We start from the raw sequence: 22783 nt of genomic DNA, 5'->3' as shown, positions 1-22783 counted from the left end.
AAACCCAAAACTGATTCTTTGGAAAGATAGACAAATTTACATAATCTCTTCCAGAACCTATAAAAGAAAGAACTACTTCCCAACTCATTCTTAGACCAGCATTCCTCTGATGCCAAAACTAAAGACAGTTGACAAACAAACAAAACAAAACCAATGAAAATACCTGGGGGCAGGGGAGCCTAAGAATGTTTATTCCTCAAAAGCTCAGAAGGGAAAGCATCATTACCAACTACTTTTGCCTCAAGAACAGCGTATCCAAGAAAAACAATCTAAGAGCTGAAAGTGAACTGTGTTGCTTCAGATTTTAAAGACCCATCCCAGAGGCTGCAGGGCTAGGTGATGAAAAGTTCAGCACTAGATCCAGGAGGTTTATGTTGAGTCCTGGCACCATTCCTCACTGGGGCTATACTCCTGTGCAAGGTCTAATTTCTCTGGGCCTCAAGGTCCTCACTGTGAAGATGTGTGACAACCACCACCCCTGTGTGGAGAAGAAAAATGAGACCCTATGTATAAGGTGTTGGTACCATCAGATGGTTCACCATCCTGGCTGTGATCTTATGAGAATGTTGCTTCATGTGTAGTGAAGTATTTGTTGAACTAACAAGTACTGAAACAGCCAAGGCACAATGCTGCCAAAACCCATGAACACTAAAAAACTAAAAACACTATAACTAAGATATTTAAAAACTATTTTTAAAAACTAAACTACTGGGCGGCACCTGTGGCTCAAAGGAGTAGGGCGCTGGTCCCATATGCCGAAGGTGGCGGGTTCAAACCCAGCCCCAGCCAAAAACAGCGGGAAAAAAAAAAAAATAGCAGGGAGTTGTGACAGGCGCCTATAGTTCCATCTACTTGGGAGGCTGAGGCAAGAGAATCACTTAAGCCCAGAGTTGGAAGTTGCTGTGAGCTGTGATGCCACAGCTCTCTACCAAGGACAGCATAGTGAGATTCTGTCTCAAAAATAAATAAATAAAAATAAGGGTGGTGCCTGTGGCTCAGTGAGTAGGGCATTGGCCTCATATGCCAGGGGTGGAGGGTTCAAACCCAGCTCCAGCCAAAAACTGCAAAAAAAAAAAAAAAAAAAGTTGCCTTTCTATTAGAGAAATGCAAATCAAAGCCACCCTGAGATACCATCTAACCCCAGCGAGAATGGCCCACATCACAAAATCTCAAAACTGCAGATGCTGGCGTGGATGTGGAGAGAAGGGAACACTTTTACACTGCTGGTGGGACTGCAAACTAGTACAACCTTTCTGGAAGGAAGTATGGAGAAACCTCAAAGCACTCAAGCTTGACCTCCCATTTGATCCTGCAATCCCATTACTGGGCATCTACCCAGAAGGAAAAAAATCCTTTTATCATAAGGACACTTGTACTAGACTGTTTATTGCAGCTCAATTTACAATCCCCAAAATGTGGAAACAGCTTAAATGCCCACCAACCCAGGAATGGATTAACAAGCTGTGGTACATGTATACCATGGAATACTATTCAGCCATTTAAAAAAAATGGAGACTTTACATCCTTCGTGTTAACCTGGATGGAAGCGGAAGACATTATTCTTAGTAAAGCATCACAAGAATGGAGAAGCATGAATCCTATGTACTCAATTTTGATATGAGGACAATTAATGACAATTAAGGTCATGGTGGGGGAAGGGGAGAGCAGAGAATGAAAGGAGGGAGGGGTGGAGAAAGGAAGAGCAGAGAGAGGGAAGGATGGAGGGGGGTGGAGCCTTGGTGTGCCACACCTTTTGGGGGCAAGACATGATTGCAAGAGGGACTTTACTTAACAAATGCAATCAGTGTAACCTGGCTTACTGTACCCTCAATGAATTCCCAACAATAAAAAAAAAAAGAAAAATATTAATGATCTATTAAAAAAAACTTACTTCTGTAATGCCAATTTTATTTTAGTGAACTAAAATTTGCCTTTAAGCCATGCTGCATGAAAAATCATCTCTGAGATGGCTCTACTTCATTATAAATAACCTACAAGCTAAGTCATTCTTTTGTTGTTTTTTCTGTCACCTTTATGAATCTGGATGGGTCAGTCATATTACAAAGTGGGCCATGTCTTTGATATTTCATTTTCTGTCCACTGGAAATAAAGGTATTTAATAAACTAAAAAAAATTAATTAATTAAAAAAAACTAAACTACATAAAAAACCAGCTTATTAAGTTACAAAGTAGAAGGAGGAGAAAACCATCAATCATCAGCTTGAAATGCTGGTAGCTGTGGCTCCAAGGCAAACTACACAAGACACAGAAGGAAACTAATTTTAGATCATCGGACTTTCAGATTTTACTCTCCCCTGAGCCCACTTTTCCAACTTTCTCTATGACACTAACCCCTAAGGCAAAGCCTCATATCTATTAAGTGTGTCCCACATTTATCTCTGCACCGTTGATTCGGTAACTAGTGTGCCCTTCATGACTATTAACCTTTTATAATTCTGTCCTGTCATGTAAACCCAGCAAAACATAACATGTTCCACAAAGACATGCTTGTGAGTCCAGCCTACGGAGCCATGGCATCCTCTGCCCGATGCCTCTCGTGAGGCTGTGTCCACCACTGCTCTAGCTATACCCCAAATCCTTCCGTCTCATCTACAGACCACCCTTATTGACACAGAAATGTGACTACAATTCAAGTTCAAGAGTCAGTAAAGAAAGGGCTACTGGGATGCGCTGATCACAGAACACAAATGACCCCTTCTCCCTTCTACTCTATTTTTGTAGGCTCCCTTAGCTCAAAGGTTCTTGAATTCAGATATGTGGAAGAACCACCTGGGAATAAAAAGTAGAAGGCAACCTCCTCACCCCTCTTACAGATTCAGATTCAATAGGTCCAGCAGAGCCTCAGAAGCCACTCTTCTTTCTTTCTTTTTTTTTTCAAACATCTACCTCCTCTCAATACCCTGTTTCCCCGAAAATAAGACAGTGTCTTATTTTGAGGTGTGCTCCCAAAGATGCGCTAGGTCTTATTTTCAGGGGACGTCTTATCGTTCCTGTAAGTAGGTCTTATTTTCGGAGGATGTCTTATTTTCGGGGAAATGGGGTATATGCTGTAGTATAAATATGAGTAATGATTTTTTGAGAAACATTATAAACAGAAAAGTGAACATGACACAGAGAAACAACAAAGCATAAAGTAATATGCAACGAAAGGAAGATGCAGCTCCTCAGGGAAGGAGGTGGAATGGCACTCAGGATGCCAGGGCTAAGGGCCTGAGAGGGACTGTGCTTCACAGAGACTGAGCCTGAGGCCTTGGTTCCCAGAACTAAGAGAAAAAGGAGAGCAATCTCTGCAAAAGAAGACGCCAAGGACTTCCGTATAATTTGGAGCATGATGGGACCCCATCCCCATATCCCACACCTGAGTTTACCCATAATCCAGCTGATGCAAGACGCAAATTCAAGGGCTAATAAAAAAGAACATTAAAAAAAGAATGCTTGAATTATAAGCTGCTAAAGAAGCAGAGCACAGTAATCGTCTGCTCCAAGCACAGACTCTCCTGCTGTGCACATGTCCCACCCCCTAGACACACAATGCAGGAGCTGCTGCTGCCAGTGTGTCTCCAGAGCTGTGTGCCAGCAAGTGTCCTAGGCTTGTACCCAAGTGTCAGGTACTACTGTCAAGTGTCTAAAAACTCAGTCTGTAAAGGGTAACTGATTTTAGTAAGACCTGTGAGGAGACCCAGGAAGATCATTCAGGATTCCTTTCCTTAATCGAACAGGAGTTTCCAACAAACCACATTTCTGCATATTCTTAGAACTGCAACCAACCCCAAATTACTTATTTATTTTTTTTTTGAATAATCACAATCTATTGCCTCAAAATACCAATTAAAAAACAGACTACCAGCTGGGCAGTGGCTCACACCTGTAATCCTAGCACTCTGGGAGGCCCAGATGGGCGGATTGCTCAAGCTCAGGAGTTTGAGACTAACCTGACCAAGAGTGAGACCCCCGCTCTACTAAAAATAGAAAATTTAGCTGGGTGTTGTGGTAGGCGCCTGTAGTCCCAGCTGCTTGAGAGGACGAGGCAGGAGGATCACTTGAGCTTAAGAGTTTGAGGTTTTTGTGAGCTATGATGATGCCACAGCACTTGTGCATGGCTAACACGCACTATCTTGAGTAAACAAAAGGACCACACTCAATTTCCTAACACATTTTGGAATGCTCGTGTGTGTGTGTGTGTGTGTGTGTGTGTGTGTGAGAGAGAGAGAGAGAGAGAGAGAGAGAAATAATTTAGAGGTAACAGATACCTGGTCAAATAGGTAAACTGTGACGTCATCAAAAAACGTGACGGCCTTCTTTTCTTTCTTCCAATCATCAGGTACCTGATCAGTGGCCATGGCTGCCGAGGGTTTCAGCAAACTTCGCAAGTGTTTCCCATCCTCGTTGCTGAGGATCACGGGCACAGGGTGTTCAATCTCCTCTTCTGACTCAGAGCTAAGACTGTGCAGGTTGAAGGCTCTCAGGTCCTCATCTGAATCATCACTGTTTTCGTCCTCCTCATCTGCGTCAATCCCGTCCTCAGAGAGATCGAGCATCCCCGACATACCGAGTTTCCCTAGGTATTTTCCCTCGATATCTGGCTCCTTCAACTTGGGGCTGTCAGAGTGGCTGGTTAAGGACTTGTCCATCGCTGAATTTGCATATGCAAGGAGTTCATTAGTGTTGGTTCCAGTGGAAGTGAGAGTGCAGGGCTGATATGGTGTCTCAAAGTCATCGCCGCTGCTAAGTTCTGAATTCAGCAAACTCAAGGGACTACCAGCCTTATCATCTGCAGGATGTATCTGTTGGGAAACATTAGTCTGTGCTGGCTCCAATGCTTCTCTTAATTCCAGGTGACTGGAATTCTGCAAAGCAGACAGACAACTCTGATCTGGCTGGCTCTCTTTGGTTTCCAGAAAACTATCCTCAGCACTGGGACTCTGCTCTAGGATAACCAGCTCAGGCAAGAACTGGTCTTGTACTAAGACCAAGGCCGACGTGGAGGTTCCTGGGACCTCCTCAGACCTTTTGTCAGGCTCAGAGTCATTATCTGAGAAGTAGGCAGAGTCTCGATATGAACTCTGGGAGCCAGGTACAAAAGTCTGTGAGGTCACATCTGTACTTCTGTGACCATCACCTGCATCTGAGATGACGATGACCGGGTTGGGTGGCAAAGTGGTATGACCACCATCGCCTGCTGAAGCCAAGTCTGAGTTGGAAGTGCCCTCGGGAGCAGGGTGCAAAGTCCACTCAGGAGACTCCAAGTTCTCCGTTTCATAGCCACTGTCTGCTGGCTTATCAGGGGGCGGGAGTTTCTGAGGAGTGTGAGAGCCTAAAGAATCCAGCAATGCCTCATGGACATCCACTGAATCCAAAGAATCAGGGGTTTCCACAGACTGCTCCGAGGCTGGAAAGGGAGTTGACAAGCTGTCTTCTAAGAGGCTGTCTTGACTGGTAGAGTCCGAGGAAAGAGCTGACACCAAGCCAACTTCTTTTGTAGCATCTTTATAATTGAGTTGGTTTAAAGTCTCTATAGCTTCCAAGTTTTTCTCTAGAAAATTATTACTGTGATGGTCTTCTGAAAATGGTTTATTTTCTAAATTCTGTCCTATTTCAGGATGACTACTCCCTATACTCACTTTACCAGTGAGAATATCATCAACAAGAATGGAGTCACTATTGGCTCCTCTCAAGGTCTCTTCACTTTGGTGAGTTGAGTCCGGGGCCCTGTCACCAATGCTGTGAGTTTTGGCATCAGTCAAGAGAATTTCAACTGGGATGGCCACAGTGTCTGGATTGATGTCTTGGCAGAGACAGTCCTCAGAGACACTGCCATCTATACACATGGGTTTGGTTTCTCCCTGCTTCAGGAATGAATCTGGAGGTACATTATGAAGTGTTTCTTCTGTTTCCAGTGAGGTAGGTACCTGCACTTCCGGAAAGGAAGAGGTGCTCAGAACGTTGCCTGTGAGCACATCTGTATCTTTTTCCTTTGCACTTACATTTTCTTGTAATGAAGTAAAGTCTGGTTTATTTTCCACAAACTTAAGCTCAGTATCTAAAGAGTTTCTATGTGAAGTTTCTAAGATAGTTTCAGTAAAACCAGCATTCTTAAGCTCTGTTTGAAGATCACTTACATGTTCTTTGCTAGACACTGAGCCTTTTAGTAAGTTTTTCTCTTGGAGAAATAAAAAGTTTTCTGACAATTCTTCAACATTCAATGAATCAAAATTGTCTTGGTGCATAAGATTTTCTGACAGACAAAGAGGATCACAGTCAAAAAGCTTATGGGACTTTTCCTTCTCAAGGTGGCAAGTTATTACTGATTCTTTGGAGTTATCCAAACTTGAACTTAAAGTGGTAGGCTTAAAGTCGGCTTGAACTCCATTTAGTTCCATTAAGTCAAATATTTTTTGGTGACTGGGCAAATCCTCTGATTTGTCCAGATCATTAAATATATTGTTGAAAGGGCTCTCAGGGCCGCTAGGAACATGTGAGCCCTCGGGTAAGCCAGAGCCTCTGGGGTCTGTACTGCTCTGGAAGAAATCCTCATCGGTACTAGATTCCTCTAAGTCAGGGCTCCCAAGTGCCACACTCTGGGACGGCTCAGTGCCTGTCTTTTCAGGATTACTCATTTCCGTTGTAAGCAGGGCAGAAGGGTAATCAAGCTCCAAGTTGCTACCACTTTTTTCTTCTAACTGGATATAATAGTCACTTCCAACAGAAAGGTTGTGTGCATCAAAAACAGGAACCACCCCAGGGGCCCTGAAGGGGACATCCTGGCCACTGTCATCCTGCTTGCCAGGTCCAGGATCTGAAAGGGAGCTCTCAAAAACCTCAACTGGAAAGAACATGCTTGTGTAGGACAAGGCTTCATCTGGATGGCCCCGAGTGCGCTCGTCAAAATGATCATGCTTTGCGGCCTCCCAGACATACTCAAAGCTCAGTCCCTGGCTCGTCTCAGTCACAGTAAGTACTTCTTCCATTTCACGGCCCAGCCGATCCCGGGTAAAATGATCAAGAATTGGGAATGCAGCATTATTGGAAGAGTCTCTGCTATTTGTATTTGGCTTAAGAGCATTCCACTGTTGTTCAAAGTCAACTTCCGAGTCCCGCTGGCTCTGCATGCGCAGATAAGTCAGCAGTCGGTGTACATCTTCAGCTGCTGGTCTCTTCTCTGGTGAGAGCCAACAGAACTGTAAAACTTCATACCTGAGCAGCACAGGAGAGGCAATTAATGGAACAACAATAAATTGTTTTAAAACAAGGAAAAGGCTTTATAAGGACCCCAAAGGAAACTCAACATTCCACAAGTTTCTACACCTTAAACACTGCCAACCACACTAAGAAATTCAGTTCATGGTGAGGTTGTGGAAAGGGGAAATGAAGAAATACACCCCTAAGTTTTTGTGTTTTCCCAACATTTCATAGCATCTTCACAACAAAACAGAACCAAAAGAATGTGAAGCCACCAACCATCTATCAGAATAAGGCTGGTCCAGCTGGGGCTTGGGGAGTTTAGTCTCTCTCTCTCGAATGACTTGATTGAGGACGTCTAGGTTGGAAAGGTTTGAGTATGGTTGAGCAGCATTATCGAAAAGTTCCCAAAGTGTCACACCCAGGGACCTACATAAAAAAGAACATGGTGGTTATTTCCCTCTCTCTTTAGATGTCAAATTCTTAACATCCATATTTTATTTATATGGTTAGTAATTTCAAGGACAAGGTGTGTATAAACAATTAATAAAATGAGTTCTTTAACGTGATACGATAGCTCCAAAACCAACAGTCAATAACACAATAACAAAAAAGAGGCATTTCTTTTAAATTAAGGAAGACAAGAATGCTCCCTCGAATTTACTATGGAATACCACTCTAGAAGTTTTAGCTAATGAAAAAAAAAATACATAACAGAGATAATAGGCATAATAATAGAGATGAAGTTAATATGAATGTTAACTTTAAAAATTCAAGAAGTTACATGAAGACTATTAGAATGTCTCAAGGCTTCAGCAAAATGGTGGGAGAAAAGATAAACACCCTAAATTCTGAAGATTTTGGTGAGAAAAAAGCTCATTCACAATAGCAGTAAGCACTAGAAAATACCTGAAATAAATCTTTACATGGGGAAAAAAATCTTTTCCCTGTTAGACCCATACAATCTTTGTTTTAGCCACTCCTAGGTATTCTAGATTTTCTTATTATTATACAGGGATGCCCCATCTCTCTGATGACTGTCACCATGCCAGGAGAGGAGAGAACACTGCCTGAGCCTCCGAGGCCCCAGGGTTGCCCAGGCAGCAGGAACACTCTTTCTTGGTCCCTGCCCAGCCCTCTCTCACACCCCAGGGGTCTGCTCCCCACCAACACAGCCTCTGCTGCTCAAGTTAGATGAAACGCTGTTCCTTTCCTCCATGTGGTCCCTGAATTTTCCTCCTCAATACTCACTGCCTCTGTCGTGCATTACAGTCTTCTATTTATGGCAATGTTCCCAATCCTGGCTGTTCTGTGCCATCTGGGAAGCTTTAAACAAACACTGGTATTTAGGGTCTGCCTCAAAGACTTTTGGTTGGTGAAGTCCAGGTATGGCCTACAAAACTTTTTCTAAAAAGCTCCCCAGTGATTTTGACATTCATCCATTTGTAATTACATGACTCTGATCAATATCCACCAGGATGCTTATGTGAAGAATGAACTATATTGAATAAGCATAGTTTGTATGCTTTTTATAATTTATAAAATATAAAATTTATACTTTATAATTTATAAAGTATAAAACAACTTTAAATTCTCTCACACTACTTTGACAAATCAGTGAAAAAAATCAGCATTCACTATCTAAGTTGAGAGATCATTTCTATCAGAGTATTAAATAAAAGGAACCAAATCTTCCAATCTAATTTAGAAACTAAGAATTGCTTTCTCTTCTCTGGCACAGAATTGTTAGGGGCAGAAGACCATGTTTTTGTATAAAAGAAATTTAGGATAGTGTTAACGACCTTTGGAAGTTTATAATTTGACTAAGGAAAATAAGAAATTTACACGAAATACTAAAGACCACAGAGGTGGTAGATACACGATTAATGGCAAAATCAGTGTTAACACCACCCAAGCCTGGCTTACCCTTTGGCAAATAACTGTATTTGTCTTAATTTCTCTAAATCCCCAATTTAGCTCCCTTTCCCTCCTCCAGTTCCCTCTCTAGCTGCCACCTCCCTCTTACTCTGCAGAGAACAGGAAGCAGAGGTGTTCCCAGCCTCTGCCCCACCAGCTCTTGGCATTTTCCTTGTATGTCTCCTAGAGCTCTGCATTCTCTCCGGTTCAGGGAAGTCCCAGTCATCTCCTTCTGCCTCAGAGTCAACTTTTCCCTTCCCACTGGCTTGTACCTCCTTAATAACATTAGGCCTCTTTCTTCTGGGAGGAAAAATGTCCTGTAGTTATTATCCCCTCTGCCCCCCCAAACTTTCTGAGTGAGGTTCCTCTCCTTCACCCCGGCATGAGGCAGTGTGGCCTCTGTGCCTGGTATGACCCGGTACTGCCACCAGCAACTGCTCAAACCGTCAACCATCAACAACGAGGGCTGGCTCTGTCTCTGGGAATGCAGGCTACATTGCCTAAAAATGCTGGATAAAGCATTAAAAGCATCTTTTTTAAAAGCATCTACTCTCTTTTTTTGTTTGTTTTTTGTTTTTTTGGCCGGGGCTAGGTTTGAACCCGCCACCTCCGGCATATGGGACCGGTGCCCTACTCCTTGAGCCACAGGCGCCGCCCCATCTACTCTCTTTTTAAAGGCATCTAAGAGTAGATAAGAATGTAGGGAATTATAAAGACAAAATCTAGAGCTGGGAAAACTAAGAAAAACACTCAAAACATCCTTTGCTTTGGGACTTTTGCTGAAGCACAGACCTTGGGCTTTTTTGTTTATGGGGGTGATGGTGGTAGGGGCCAGACCCAAGATAAGGAGGCTCACAGAGAGACCTGAAGTTAGGGATAAACCCATCCTCTGTCTCCCTTTAGAGCCCTGAAAGGCAATCTGCCTTAGCAGTGCAATGCTATGAGGTGGGGGTGTAAAGGGAGAGATTAATGAGTGTGTAAGGGGGAGTAGACCCTAGGAAGCTGTAACCACAGACTTGGCCTTTACCTGGATTTGCAGCCCCCAAGTTTATATCGTCTGAGTGGTTTAAAAAATCTCAAGCTGAATATGTAACACCCTGGCCTAATATAGTGCCCTGCATATGGCATAGCTCCCATGTACCCAAGAGAAACAAACACAGATCTTCTCTGGAGGACTGTACCTCAATTCTACATTTATAAGAATCCCCAAAAGAAAAATGTCCCTGAGGAAACAAGGCACCATCAAGAAGCAACAGGATCAAGACTTTAGTTACTGGAATTATCTGGCATAGACCATAATCCGATTATAAAAAAAAATATGACAAATTTTTTAAATCAAAACTCAAAAATTAATGGTGGAATTATAAAACTTAATAGATTTAACAGAAGTATAGACATAGGTGAAGAAAGAATTTTGTTTTTTTTTTTTTTTCCAGACAGAGTTTCACTATGTCACCCTCGGTAAAGTGCTATGGCGTCACATCTCACAGCAACCTCAAACTCTTGGGCTTAAGTAATTCTCTTGCCTCAGCCTCCTGAGTAGCTAGGACTATAGGCGCCTGCCACAACGCCCAGCTATTTTTTTGTGATAGTTGTCAATGTCGTTTAGAAGGCCTAGGCTGGGTTCGAACCTGCCAGCCTTGGTGTATGTGGCCAGTGCCCTGACCGCTGAACTACAGATGCCAAGCCAAGAATTTTTAAAAGAGAGGAAATTAGTGGCTATAGTCTGAAAAGTCTGAAAAATTATCTAGAATGTGGCACAGAGAGTCTAAGAGATGGAATACATAAGAGAGATTAAGAGACACAAAGCAAAAGGCTACAACACGTCTAATTAGACTTACTAAAGGATAGAAAAGGGGGCAGAAACAGTATTTAAAGGATAAGGGCTAAGAATTTTCTAGGAGTAATGAACAACACTAACCTACGGACATGAAAAGCCAAGTAAATCCCAAGCAAAAAATTTATAGGCTCAGCGCCTGTAGCTCAAGCGGCTAAGGCGCCAACCATATACACCTGAGCTGGTGGGTTCAAATCTAGCCCAGGCCCGCCAGACAACAATGAGACGGCTGCAACCAAAAAATAGCTGGGCATTGTGGTGGGCGCCTATAGTCCCAGCTACTTGGGAGGTGTAGGCAAGAAAATCTCTTGAGCCCAGGAGTTGGAGGTTGCTATGAGCTGTGATGCCACAGCACTCCACCCAGGGCGACAGCTTGGGTCTCAAAAAAAATAAATAAATAAAATAAAATTTATAAATCTGCACCCATATACATTATAGTGAAACTATTTAATATATATAAAAAGATAAAGAGAAGATTTTAGAAGCAGCCAGAGAGGAAAAGTCATGTTACCAAGGAGCTTAGTAGAATTACAGCTAGCTGACTTCTCATAAGCAATAAGGGAATGTATAAATTAATCCAAGAGAAGGCAAGAAGAGAAAAAGAAAACAAAAAAGCAGAAGAAGAGCATAAAATAAAGCTATAAAATGGGGGATGGTGGCTCACATCTATAACCACGACACTTTGGGAGGCTGGGGTGGAAGGATCATTTGAGCCAAGGAGTTTGAAACCAGGCTGTGCAACAAAGCAAGACCCCATCTCTTAAACATTTTTTAAAAAAATTATCAGGGTACGGTGGCACATGCCTGTTATTTCCAGCTACGCAGGAGGCTGAGGCAGGAGGATTGCTTTAAAAAAAAAAAAAAATTTTGTAGCTGTGAACGAAGAAGATCAGGATAGAAATTGTTAGTCAAAGATTTAGATACATCTTTTCAGCTTCCATTAAACAGACCCCTATAAATCACAGTATTAAGTAACAGTCAAACCTCTTTTGGTTTTTTTCATTCATTTCAATAAGTAAGTATTAAATATCTAGCCAGGCCCCTGTTGGTGGCACAGAATATAAAACAAACACGGTTTTGCTTTTATAAAGGAAAATGGGTAAGAAAGGCAGTCTTCAAAAAGTTAATTACAGTATTGCAATTGTGGTAATTGCTACCATGCCTTTATATTTGCTTTTTCACACTATCAGGGCACTCTTTTGTTTCTACATCTTATATAATTACTTTCCCTTAAGAAATTACTCCAAGAGAAAAAACTTAGGACTTTGCCAAACAAAAGCCTAATAAAAGGGTAAATCAATACATACCAAATATTACTATACTTAGTTTGATCTGCAGTTAGTAGTCTGTCTTGAAAGCTGGTTACTAATTCTGGAGCAGTCCATCGCAGAGGGAAAATTTTTTTATCATCTGTTTCAATATAATCCTCCTGTTTTGTTAGAAAGCATATACAATTTTGAGTAGAATTATACTTTTAGTGAGCTCAATGATTTAATTCCAGAGCATTCTCAGAAAACATATACCCAACCTAAAAAAACATATCAGAAAAAACAAGTGGACATGAAAAGAGGTTTTCTGGGCAGAGGGTGGGTAAGGAGTTTCTCTGAAGCCTCCTGGGGTTCACCAGCTGGCGTCTCAGCCATGAATGCTTGCTAAGTCATCCTTCCTGGAAAAGGAAGGCACGCTGTGTCTAATGCACGCAACACAGACTGAGCAAAACATCTTTTAAAATACACTGGACCTTACCCACTGAATACGGATGCTGGTTAATGAATAAGATTGCAAGCTTTAGAATATGACAGACTGACTGGGCTCTAAGTTCTTCATTCTACCATTTACCAGCTATGCAACTTGGGGTAAGCAACAAATACATAAAGTCTTTTCCCTTATATGTAAAAGGAGGATAACACAAACCACCGACCTTTGTGATAAGGATGAAATGAGATAACGCAGGCAAGTACTTCTACATGCTTGGTATATATCAAGTGCTCAAGTCACTAGAGCCACTGTGTAAATAAATAACCAATTTATATTTGCACAGCATGTTTTTGAAAATATAACCCCTTTATTCTCCCAAGATCCCCAAAGATAGAACAGGTATTATTCCTATGTTGCTGCTTAGAAAATGGAGGGCAAATGGTGTAGCCAAGTTCTCCTGACAGCATGGAGCTGGGACAATCTGATTCTTTGCCCCACATTACGTTACCTCATTCAGGTGGGCTACAAAAGCACATACAAATCAAAATCTCATCTACTAAATCCAAAGCTTATTGAATTTGAGATGAAAATTTACTGACCAAATGGAGAAACATTTATATGACATGTATATTTTATTATACAAGTAATAGTAACTATTATTGCTCACATGTTCATCCTAAAACTTATTATGCACCATCAGACTATAACAATTAACACTGTCATTTGAAACAAAGCCTTTGGAAAGTTGTCACATGACATCGGGCACTAAGCCACTGATTTAGAAAACCACACAAGAGAAGCCAATACTACCATTAAAATGACTGGAACAAGTCCCTCTCTGGAAATGCATCATGATCAAGACTCTTGCCTCTCTCTGTCTCAAAAACAGAGAGGCACAACTCCACAACTGAAATTAACTCAGATTCAAGAGACAAAATTTAAACCTTTGGCTTACCTTGTACCTGCTGAATCCTATTCCATAATCTCCCACTTTCACATTTAAGTCAGAGGTAAGAAAACAATTCCGCAGGGCTAAATCACTGAAAACAGAAAGAGTAAAGTGAACACGACAACCAGGAGAACCAACAGGATAATTCTGCATGAAATTGCTACATAAAAAGGCTTTCTCTAGGAATTACAGTGTAGTAGATTGAGATCTCTGCTTAATATTAATGTTTTAAAATTCTTTTTTACAGGAAAAGGCTTATATCTCATATCATCAATTACTTAAATACTTAAATAACCATCATTACTTAAATAATGAAGATGATCACATTTTTTTGGCAAATAACTATAAATGCTAAGGTTAAATAATGACTATATCTATACCACCACGTTCTGCATTAAAACCAGATTTATGGTTTGTTTCCTAGTATTTTAAGAGTGACCAAGAAAGAATTGAAAAATGTGAATAGCTAAACTGTCTGAATTTTGGTTACACATTTTAGTACTTAATAGTCTAGTAATAGTCTATTTGTTCTAAGATTATTATAACTTTAAGTACCCCAAAATAATCTCCATTACTAAAAATGTTTCTTTGGCCCCTCCTTTTTTACAGATATGCAGGGATTATAACCAAGCCCTTTCCAAATTACTCTCATGTCTTCCAACTCCACCTCTCCACAAGGGAGGTGAAGAGCTTATTTTCAAGACCTACTTAAAACACTGTACTTACATAATTTAAGAACAGGTTAATTTTCAAAACCATATGATTTGACAAGTAAAAACTACTTTTACTAAAGTAACTTCCTATACAGACAACAGATTAAATTGTTTGAATTTTGGCTTTAGTCCTTAGACTCTTTTAAATAATCAACTGGCACATGGATTAAAAGGGCACTAAAGGAAAATAGAAAAGGATACCTAATTTATAGTTTTAAGTCATAAATTAAAGACATTAAAAACTGAATTTCCAAAGTCTGTATTTACAAACCCCAAACTTAAGACAATTAAATTAATATTTTCCAAGATTTTAATTTCCAAAGCTGACATGTCTGAAATACAATAATAATGAAGATGATGATGGTAATAGCTAACACTGATATAACAACACTGATTCAGTTATATAATAATGGCTAATATTCACAAAGTACTTATTTACATGAGGCATTTATCCAAGGACTTTGAGTTTTCTCTAAGCATTTAATCTTCACACAAATCTATGACATGAGGACTATTATTTTCCTCATTAATAAATAAGGAAACCAAGGCACACAGAGTTGCAGTAACTTCACTAGGACCACAAAGCCAGAAAGTTACTGTTGAGTAGGATTATCATACTTTGACCATCTATAACTCTGAGTGACAACACAGTAACAGCTGCAGCCCTGTACCAATCATACAAACTACAAACATGGTTGATGTAAATTCCAGTTAGTTATATTCACTATTCTCTACACTTTTTTTTTGAGACAGAGTGACTGGGCTAGAGTGCAGCGGTGTGATCATAGCTCATAGCAAACTCCGACTCATAAGCAATCCTCCTGTCTCGGTCTCCAGAGTAGCCCAGCTGATTTTTTTTTATTTTTTATAGAGACAGGACTCTCTATTGCTCAGGTTGGTCTCAAATTCCTGACATTGACCTCACAGAATGCTGGGATTACAGGTGGTGATTTTCATGGTACTGAATTTAAAAAGCCTTTGATCCTGTGGGAAGGTGCCTGGGAAAAACCTTGGGAGACCTCCTAACTACACTTGTTGTGAATACAGAATTTTCCAATCTCAAGAAGAAAATTCTTCCCTATTTTTGAGAATTAAGTAAAGAAGGGAGGGAGGGAGGAAAAAAGGGAAGAGTAACATGCCATTTGAGGGCAGAAAAATGAAAAGACTTTAAGCAAGGTTGCTTTATTCACAGGACCAACAGCTGCAGCTAGACAGGTGTAAGTTTAGTTCCTGAGTCCCACTGATGAACATATCTAGGCTCTCTACAAACAGATCCTGCCAAACCTTACTAGTGTCTCCCTGGTAAGACCAGAACTAAAAGCTGGATGCCAGTATCCCAAAAGAGGCATGTGTGTGTCCTCCTGGGGCCAGGGCAGCAACCTGAGGCTCACTGGAGCCATCCTAGCACAGGCACATTCAGGCACCTCCTGGGCAACAGGATGATTGTCCTGCTTCCTCCCCTGCTCTCTCTTTCTCCACAAGTGTCTAATGTAGGTCTTCAGAGACATAAAATGTGAAGGCTTAATAAAGGAGGAACAACTGTGCATTTGAAGAAGGCCTTTGGCTCTCATCATAAAATCCCAATGCAATCTACCTGGATTCACAGGGAAGGAGGAATGTTCTCATTACCTGAAACCCAGTGTGACCAGGGGCTTTTCTCATAACCTTATTCTACCTCCACCCTGGGGACCCCAGTGGGATGGGCACTGGGCGAGGTGAGGAGCCTGGAGCCACTGCTTCAGAACCATGTAACACAGGCAGGTCAGGTATATATCAGAGCATCAGTCTCCTCACAAACAACAGGGATGTACCTGAAATGGTAAACTCGTAGGTTGTTAAAAGGGTAAAATAAAAGTATACGAAATGTTTTAAAAAGTGATATGCAAATTTAATGTAATAATATAATTCAGTTCAAAACTGGCAAAAATAAATATTCTCTGAAGCCCAACAACATATAAAATTAAAGACTAGAAAAGCACACAGGTGTAACTTCTTAACAACAGAGGTAACTCTTGACGTCAATGGCTGCTTTTGTCAGGAAATACAAACACACAGTCAGTATATTCTCCCTTCGAGTTGAAAAACAGGTCTAGTGACGATGCTGCCAAAACACTCCAGCCCTTCAAGGCTCTGGGAAGGCTCTGGCTCAGTTACCTTTGTCTGGCAGTTTGTCTGGCAGCACTCGCTGTGACTCAGGCGACAGTGACCACATGGTACTCAAGGCTGCACGAGCAGGGATGATAGGCACAGGAAGTGGGAGCCTACAGTTCTAAAGTGTTCCTGTCTGGAGTCACAAGGAAGCACCTAGGAATAGAGTCTGCCTGTTCTTTTTTAACTCACCTAGGAATAGAGTCTGCCTGTTCCCCAATGCAAATAAATGGCTCAACCTGGCAGGAGCCATTTTCAAAATAATTGACACCTCTATTTATGTGAACTACTTATCCTTTCCCCAGTAACCTGACAGAAAGACTAACAAACGGGAAATAAAACAACTGAAAGTTACTAAACATTCTTCTAGGAGCTTGGCACATACTATCCTATTTAATCTCGACAGCAGCACTTTGGAGTTTTAAAGATGATCCCCATTTTACAGAAGAGAGAAGCTCAAAGGGATTAAGCACTGAGGTTTATACTGGTAAAGCTGATGAGAGGTAAATTAAAACTCCAATCCCAAAGTCTTCCTCTCTGCTGACCATACTATTTTGCCTTGGGCAGTCACAAAGGTTCAAGGTTGTGAAGGATTCTGTGCTTAGTGCTCAGACAGGATGGGGAGGTACAGGTAGAAGATTAAACTAGGATTCTGATAAGGTGCAGAGGCAACTTCACTGGGTTTTGACAGTTTGCGCTGCTTATTAGGTCAGTCCTTGCCGACTGAACAAAACTACATCTGCTGAATGCCTCCTGTATACCAACCACCTGCTAAGCTTTGGGTACACAAAGAATTCTCCCACTGTGAATTTCTTCTTAGATCTGAGGAAAAGGCCTCTGGGTAGAATGGGGCCTGCCATTAATAGCCCAGGTTTTGAAGCCAGTGATAAAATAGGGAGCAAAACTTCAATTCTGAGTTTTCTCCATGTTGGGGCAAGAGCTGACACTGAGGTGGATAGTCAGGCATATAGGGGTCTCAACTTCTGGTTCTGGTTTATTATCCCACAACTATAAAACTGGACAAGGCCAAGCACAGTGGCTCACACCCCTGGGAGGCCAAGGCAGGTGGACTGCTTGAGTTCAGAAGTTCAAGATCAGCTTGAGCAAGAGTGAGACCCTGTCCCTAAAAAATAGCCAGGCACGGTGGTGGACACTTGTACTTCAGCTACTTGGGAGGCTGAGGCAAGAGGATGACTTGAGCCCAAGAGTTTGAGGTTGCTATGAGCTGTGATGCTACAGCCCTCTACCAAGGGCAACAAAGTAAGACTCTGTCTCAAAAAAAAAAAAAAATGCAAAAACTAGACAAAATATAAAAAGAAACAGTTTTCAAGTATTAGACAAGAGATGGCCCAGGGTTCTGATCCTGGAGAGAAGGGAAGTACCAGAAGTAAGCGCCACATCCACCCTGCTTTCTGCTTAGGGCCCCTTTCAAAACAGAGATAAGGAGTGATATCACAGGGTAATATGAATGCTGGGCTTTTCTATGTCTTCTCAAAGTGCAGCCTTTGTTTTCTTTTAATTACCTTCCTCTTTCCAGGTACTATATATTAACAAACTGGTAGGTAAAACCTGTCTATACTCTTTCCATACTTATATACACCTGAGGAAATATAACAAACTGGTCAACACACAGAGGTGGTCAACATAAGGAATTATGCCTACTGTACTGATAACATACATGCAGTGCATGTGTGGTCTATGAAAATCAGGTCGATTTAAGGAGGTGGTCAACGGAGGGAGGTGGTCCACTATGGGGGTTCTACTGTATTCAAAATGAGGGAAATAAGGAGTATTTGCCTTACTAAAGTGCAATACTCTGCCTACTCATTATTTGCATGCTTATTTCTTATTTAACATTACCATACCATGAAAATTGCTCCAAGTCAACTAGTCTAGCAGTTCTAAATCTTTATTATAGTCGTATTATATTCCACAGTGCTCGTGTACTAAATTTACTTTAGTGCCCCCCATGAGTATTTACTTGCTTCTTACTTTTCTTCCTTTTGCTAATACTTCAGACAATGCTGCAATGGTTATTTCTAATATACATTCTTAAGTTCTAGTGCTTATATTTCCTGTGGGAATAAAGGGAAGGTGTATTTTTAATTACTTAGATACTGTCCAACAGCTTTTTAAACATTATAATAGCTGGCATATGAAAATCATTCAATAAATCTTAACTATTATTTTTATCAGCAGAAAGCATCCCTTTCTGTTGTCCAGGCTAGAGTGTAGTGGCATCATCATAGCTCACAGCAATTTCAAACTCTTGGCTCACGCAATCCTCCTGCTGCAGTTGGATGGGACTATAGGTGTGTGCCACCAAGCTTAACTACTGTTTTTAAAGTGGTAATTTTCTAGTTTGTGTTCACTGCTACCTCCATGAAATATTGAAAAATGATAGAATTAGTGGGCATCTTTGTTTTGTCTTCTCATTTAATGGAAAAGGCCTTATTAATAAATTTTGCCATTTCAAATAATGTTGCTGTTGAGTTCTGGTAACTAATCCTTATGATATTTGTTTCTTTTCTATCAGAAATTTAATATAGCACAGCTGCTGAATTACACCAAAAGATGTTTCAACAATCTACTGATACAATGTATTTTCCCCTTTTATTCTGTCCAGTGTGAGGAATTATGCAGATATATATTTATAATATAAGCTTACCCTCACATTCCCAGAATAAGTCTTACTTGTTTCATATATTGCTGGATGCAGTTTGCTAATATTCACATCTATATTCCCTAATGAGAATTGTCAATAAATTTTTACATCATCTTTTGCTATTAAAGTTATGCCAGATTCATAACATGAGTCATCGAACTTTCCATCCGTTTTATGGTCTTGAATAACTTAAATTCAAGATAACTGGAGTCATCTGTTTTTTTTTTTTTTTTGTAGAGACAGAGTCTCACTTTATGGCCCTCGGTAGAGTGTCGTGGCCTCACACAGCTCACAGCAACCTCCAACTCCTGGGCTTAAGCGATTCTCCTGCCTCAGGCTCCAGAGCAGCTGGGACTACAGGTGCCCGCCACAACACTCGGCTATTTTTTGGTTGCAGTTTGGCCGGGGCCGGGTTTGAACCCGCCACCCTCGGTATATGGGGCCGGCGCCTTACTGAATGAGCCACAGGCGCCGCCCGAGTCATCTGTTCTTTAAAAGTCACATAAAAAACAACCACGAAACCCTCTGGACCTGGTGCCTTTTTCATGAAAGTTCTTTGGGCATCTTTCTAGTTTAGCCACTTGGTTGATTATAGTCTTTCCACCTCTTTTGCATCTAAACTACATTTAAATTGTTTCCTTTCTCAATGCCTTTCCTCATTTTCCAGGCAGAAAAGGAAATGAAAAACATTCTATAGCACAGCCATCACAGATGAATTCCCATTTGTTTTTTTCCTTCAGTAGCATATTCTCTTTCCAAATCAACCTAAACTGTGCTGCAGAAAAGATTAAACACACACACAAGTACACAAAGCTCTGGACACACCATCCTACTGCCCACAGAATACAATCAACTGCCTTATCGTGGCACTAGTGCCCTTTATAATTTGGCTTCAAACTACGTCTCTATTCATATCTTCCACTATTTCCTCTCATATGTCTTCTGCTCTGGTTAGGTTACACTATTTGAGATCTCCCTCGACTCCCTTCTCTTTCTTCCACCATATGAATCATCTTGCTGCTACCTTCTCCATCAATTTCCTAATCTCTTCCATCTTCTAACTTATACCATTCTTCAAAGATCGTTAAAACTCCTTCAGAATACCCACCTGGATTCCTCCCAGACAACAGTACCTGCTCCTCCTGTATAAACAACCACACATAGTGTTTGTACCTGGCTTCAAACTGTTCCTCAAGTTACTGGCTGAGGCAGACAAACTGCTCATTACTTTGAGTCTCAGTATTCTCCTCTGTAAAACAGGATAAATGACAGCACCTGTCTTGTGGCTCATAGGGTTGCCCTGCGGATTAAATAACTATTCACAGCACATTTTACAAATGTTTACGAACTCTGATCATTCTGCTCAGCGCAAATGCATGTTTTAACTCTCCTGCTGGAGCATTAGGTAATGAATAAGAACTATGCGTTTTGCTTTGACTTTCAATATATTTCTCTATTTCTCACCTTGTCTATCAGTGAGCTTTGCAGACTGTGGAAGTTCAATGAATACGTACTGAATCAACAAATTTAACACTGCCTTTATAATATCAAAATAAATCCAAAAAAAGCAAGAAAACCTTAAACTCTGAGAGTATAGTGAAGTCCAGCCTCATTCATCGCCACCATCATTTCTCTCACTTTCCTTTCCTCTTCTGCTTTTCAGCAGGCCAGACACTACAATGAGCTTTGTTGTTTTTTTTTTCATTAAATCATAACTGTGTACATTAATGCGATCATGTAGTACCATACACTGGTTTTATAGACCGTCTGACATATTTTCATCACACTGGTTAACATAGCCTTCCTGGCATTTTCTTAGTTATTGTGTTAAGAATTTATAGTCTACATTTACTAAGTTTCACATGTACCCTTGTACAATGAGTTTTGGATTCCATTGACTCCTCACACCAATCCCAAGAACTCAGTTCTACCATCACCATTTTACTAGTGAAGACCATGAGCTCAGGCCAGACCTGCTTGTCCTCTCATTCCTCACACACCCACCAAGTCCTGCAGGCTTTCACCTCCAGCCCAACTCCAAAGTCTGTTAAAGGAAAAGCCTTAGGTTGTGGTCATGAAAGTAAAATGATGTTAGAGGTAAATGTGTGTTGTTCATTTACTACCACTGTGTGCCAGGCACTATCTGTGGCTTTGATTTAAAATTGACGCATCAAAAGCATCAAAGCCAAATTATATTTATTGCCACGTATGTCTTTTTCCTTAAAGAACAATTTTTTTTTTTTTTTTTTTTGTGATTTTTGGCTGAGGCTGGGTTTGAACCCACCACCTCCAGCATATGGGACTGGTGCCCTATCCCTTTGAGCCACAGGCGCGCCCAAAAATTTTTAAAATTAGTAAACATTAGAAGAATTTTTTAATTTTCTAATTTTAATATTTTTTTTCTTTTCTTTTTTTTTTTTTTTGCAGTTTTTGGCCAGGGCTGAGTTTGATCCCAAACCTCTGGCATATGGGGCCAGCGCCCTACTCTGTTGAGCCATAATTTTAATATTTTTGAGACAGAGTCTCACTTGGTCACCTTGGGTAGAGTGCTGTAGTACCATAGCTCACAGCAACCTCAAACTCTTGGGCTCAAGAGATCTTTTTGCTTCAGCCTCTTGAGTAGCTGGAACTACAGGAGCCGGCCACAATGCCGAATCTTTTTAGAAACAGGATCTCGTTCTTGCTCAGGTTGGTCTTGAACTCCTGAGCTCAAGCAATCCACCCGCCTCCGCCTCCCAGAGTGCTAAGATTATAGGTGTGAGCCACTGTGCCCAGTGTAGAAGAATTTTTTAAAATGTAGTCATGCATCACTTAACAATAGGCATACCTGAGAAATGAGTTGCTAACCGATTTTGTTGTGTGAACATCATAGACTGTACTTACACAAACCTAGATGGGAGGGCCTACTACACCCCTAGGCTATATGCTACTGCCTACTGTTCCTAGGCTATACACCTGTACGGCATGTTCCTGTGTTCAATACTGTAGGCCATTATAACACAACTGTAAGTATTTGAGTATCTAAACATAAATGAAGAACAGTAAAAATACGGTGTGCCTAGGGCATTATTGTACACTATTTTAGACTTTATAAACACTGTATGTATACTTAGACTACACTAAATTTATAAAAAAATTTTCTTTAATAATAAATTTTAAAAAATAAGCTTAGCTTACTGTAACTTTTGTCCTTTATAAACCTTCTTTAGGGGCAGTAACACACAAGAAACTGTCATCTCCTATAATGACAATGCTGCCTCCTAGAATACCTCCTACAGGACCTGCCTGAAGCTGTTTTATAGTTACCTTGAAAAAAATAAATAGAAAGAGTACACACTAAAGTAACAATCAAAAGAATAATATAGTAAATATATAAACCAGTAACATAGCCATTCATCATCATTATCAAGTCCTATGTGCTGTACATGATTGTATGTGCTAGGCTTTTACCAGACTGGTAATGCAGTAGGCTTGTTTACACCAGCACCACCACAAACAGATGAGTAATGCATTGCGCTACAACATAAGACTACTGTAAGGTCACTTGGCAGTAGGAATTTTTCAGCTCCATTGTAATCTTAATGGGACCACGGAACTATATGTGGTCCTTGTTGATCAAAATGTCTTTATGTAGTACATGACTATATTATCTAAAG

At 40.8% G+C, this 22783-nt stretch overlaps 1 protein-coding gene across 4 annotated transcripts in view; it reads right to left on the bottom strand.

Annotated features, from left to right (window-relative positions):
* Window positions 1–22783, bottom strand: part of LMTK2 (lemur tyrosine kinase 2) — a 109811-nt gene that overhangs the window by 11674 nt on the left and 75354 nt on the right. For all 4 annotated transcript variants that reach the window (XM_053556686.1, XM_053556684.1, XM_053556688.1 and 1 more), the window contains 4 exons: window positions 13608–13692; window positions 12262–12383; window positions 7480–7629; window positions 4272–7215 (listed from right to left, as the gene is read on the bottom strand). In XM_053556686.1, the coding sequence (XP_053412661.1) occupies window positions 4272–7215; window positions 7480–7629; window positions 12262–12383; window positions 13608–13692 (3301 nt within the window). The remainder of the gene's footprint in view (window positions 1–4271; window positions 7216–7479; window positions 7630–12261; window positions 12384–13607; window positions 13693–22783) is intronic.

This window comes from Nycticebus coucang, chromosome 12 (assembly GCF_027406575.1).
Source record: "Nycticebus coucang isolate mNycCou1 chromosome 12, mNycCou1.pri, whole genome shotgun sequence".
Lineage (NCBI taxonomy): Eukaryota > Metazoa > Chordata > Mammalia > Primates > Lorisidae > Nycticebus > Nycticebus coucang.
The sequence above is the reverse complement of the archived record's forward strand: the minus strand, read 5'-3'. Positions and strand labels throughout refer to the sequence as shown.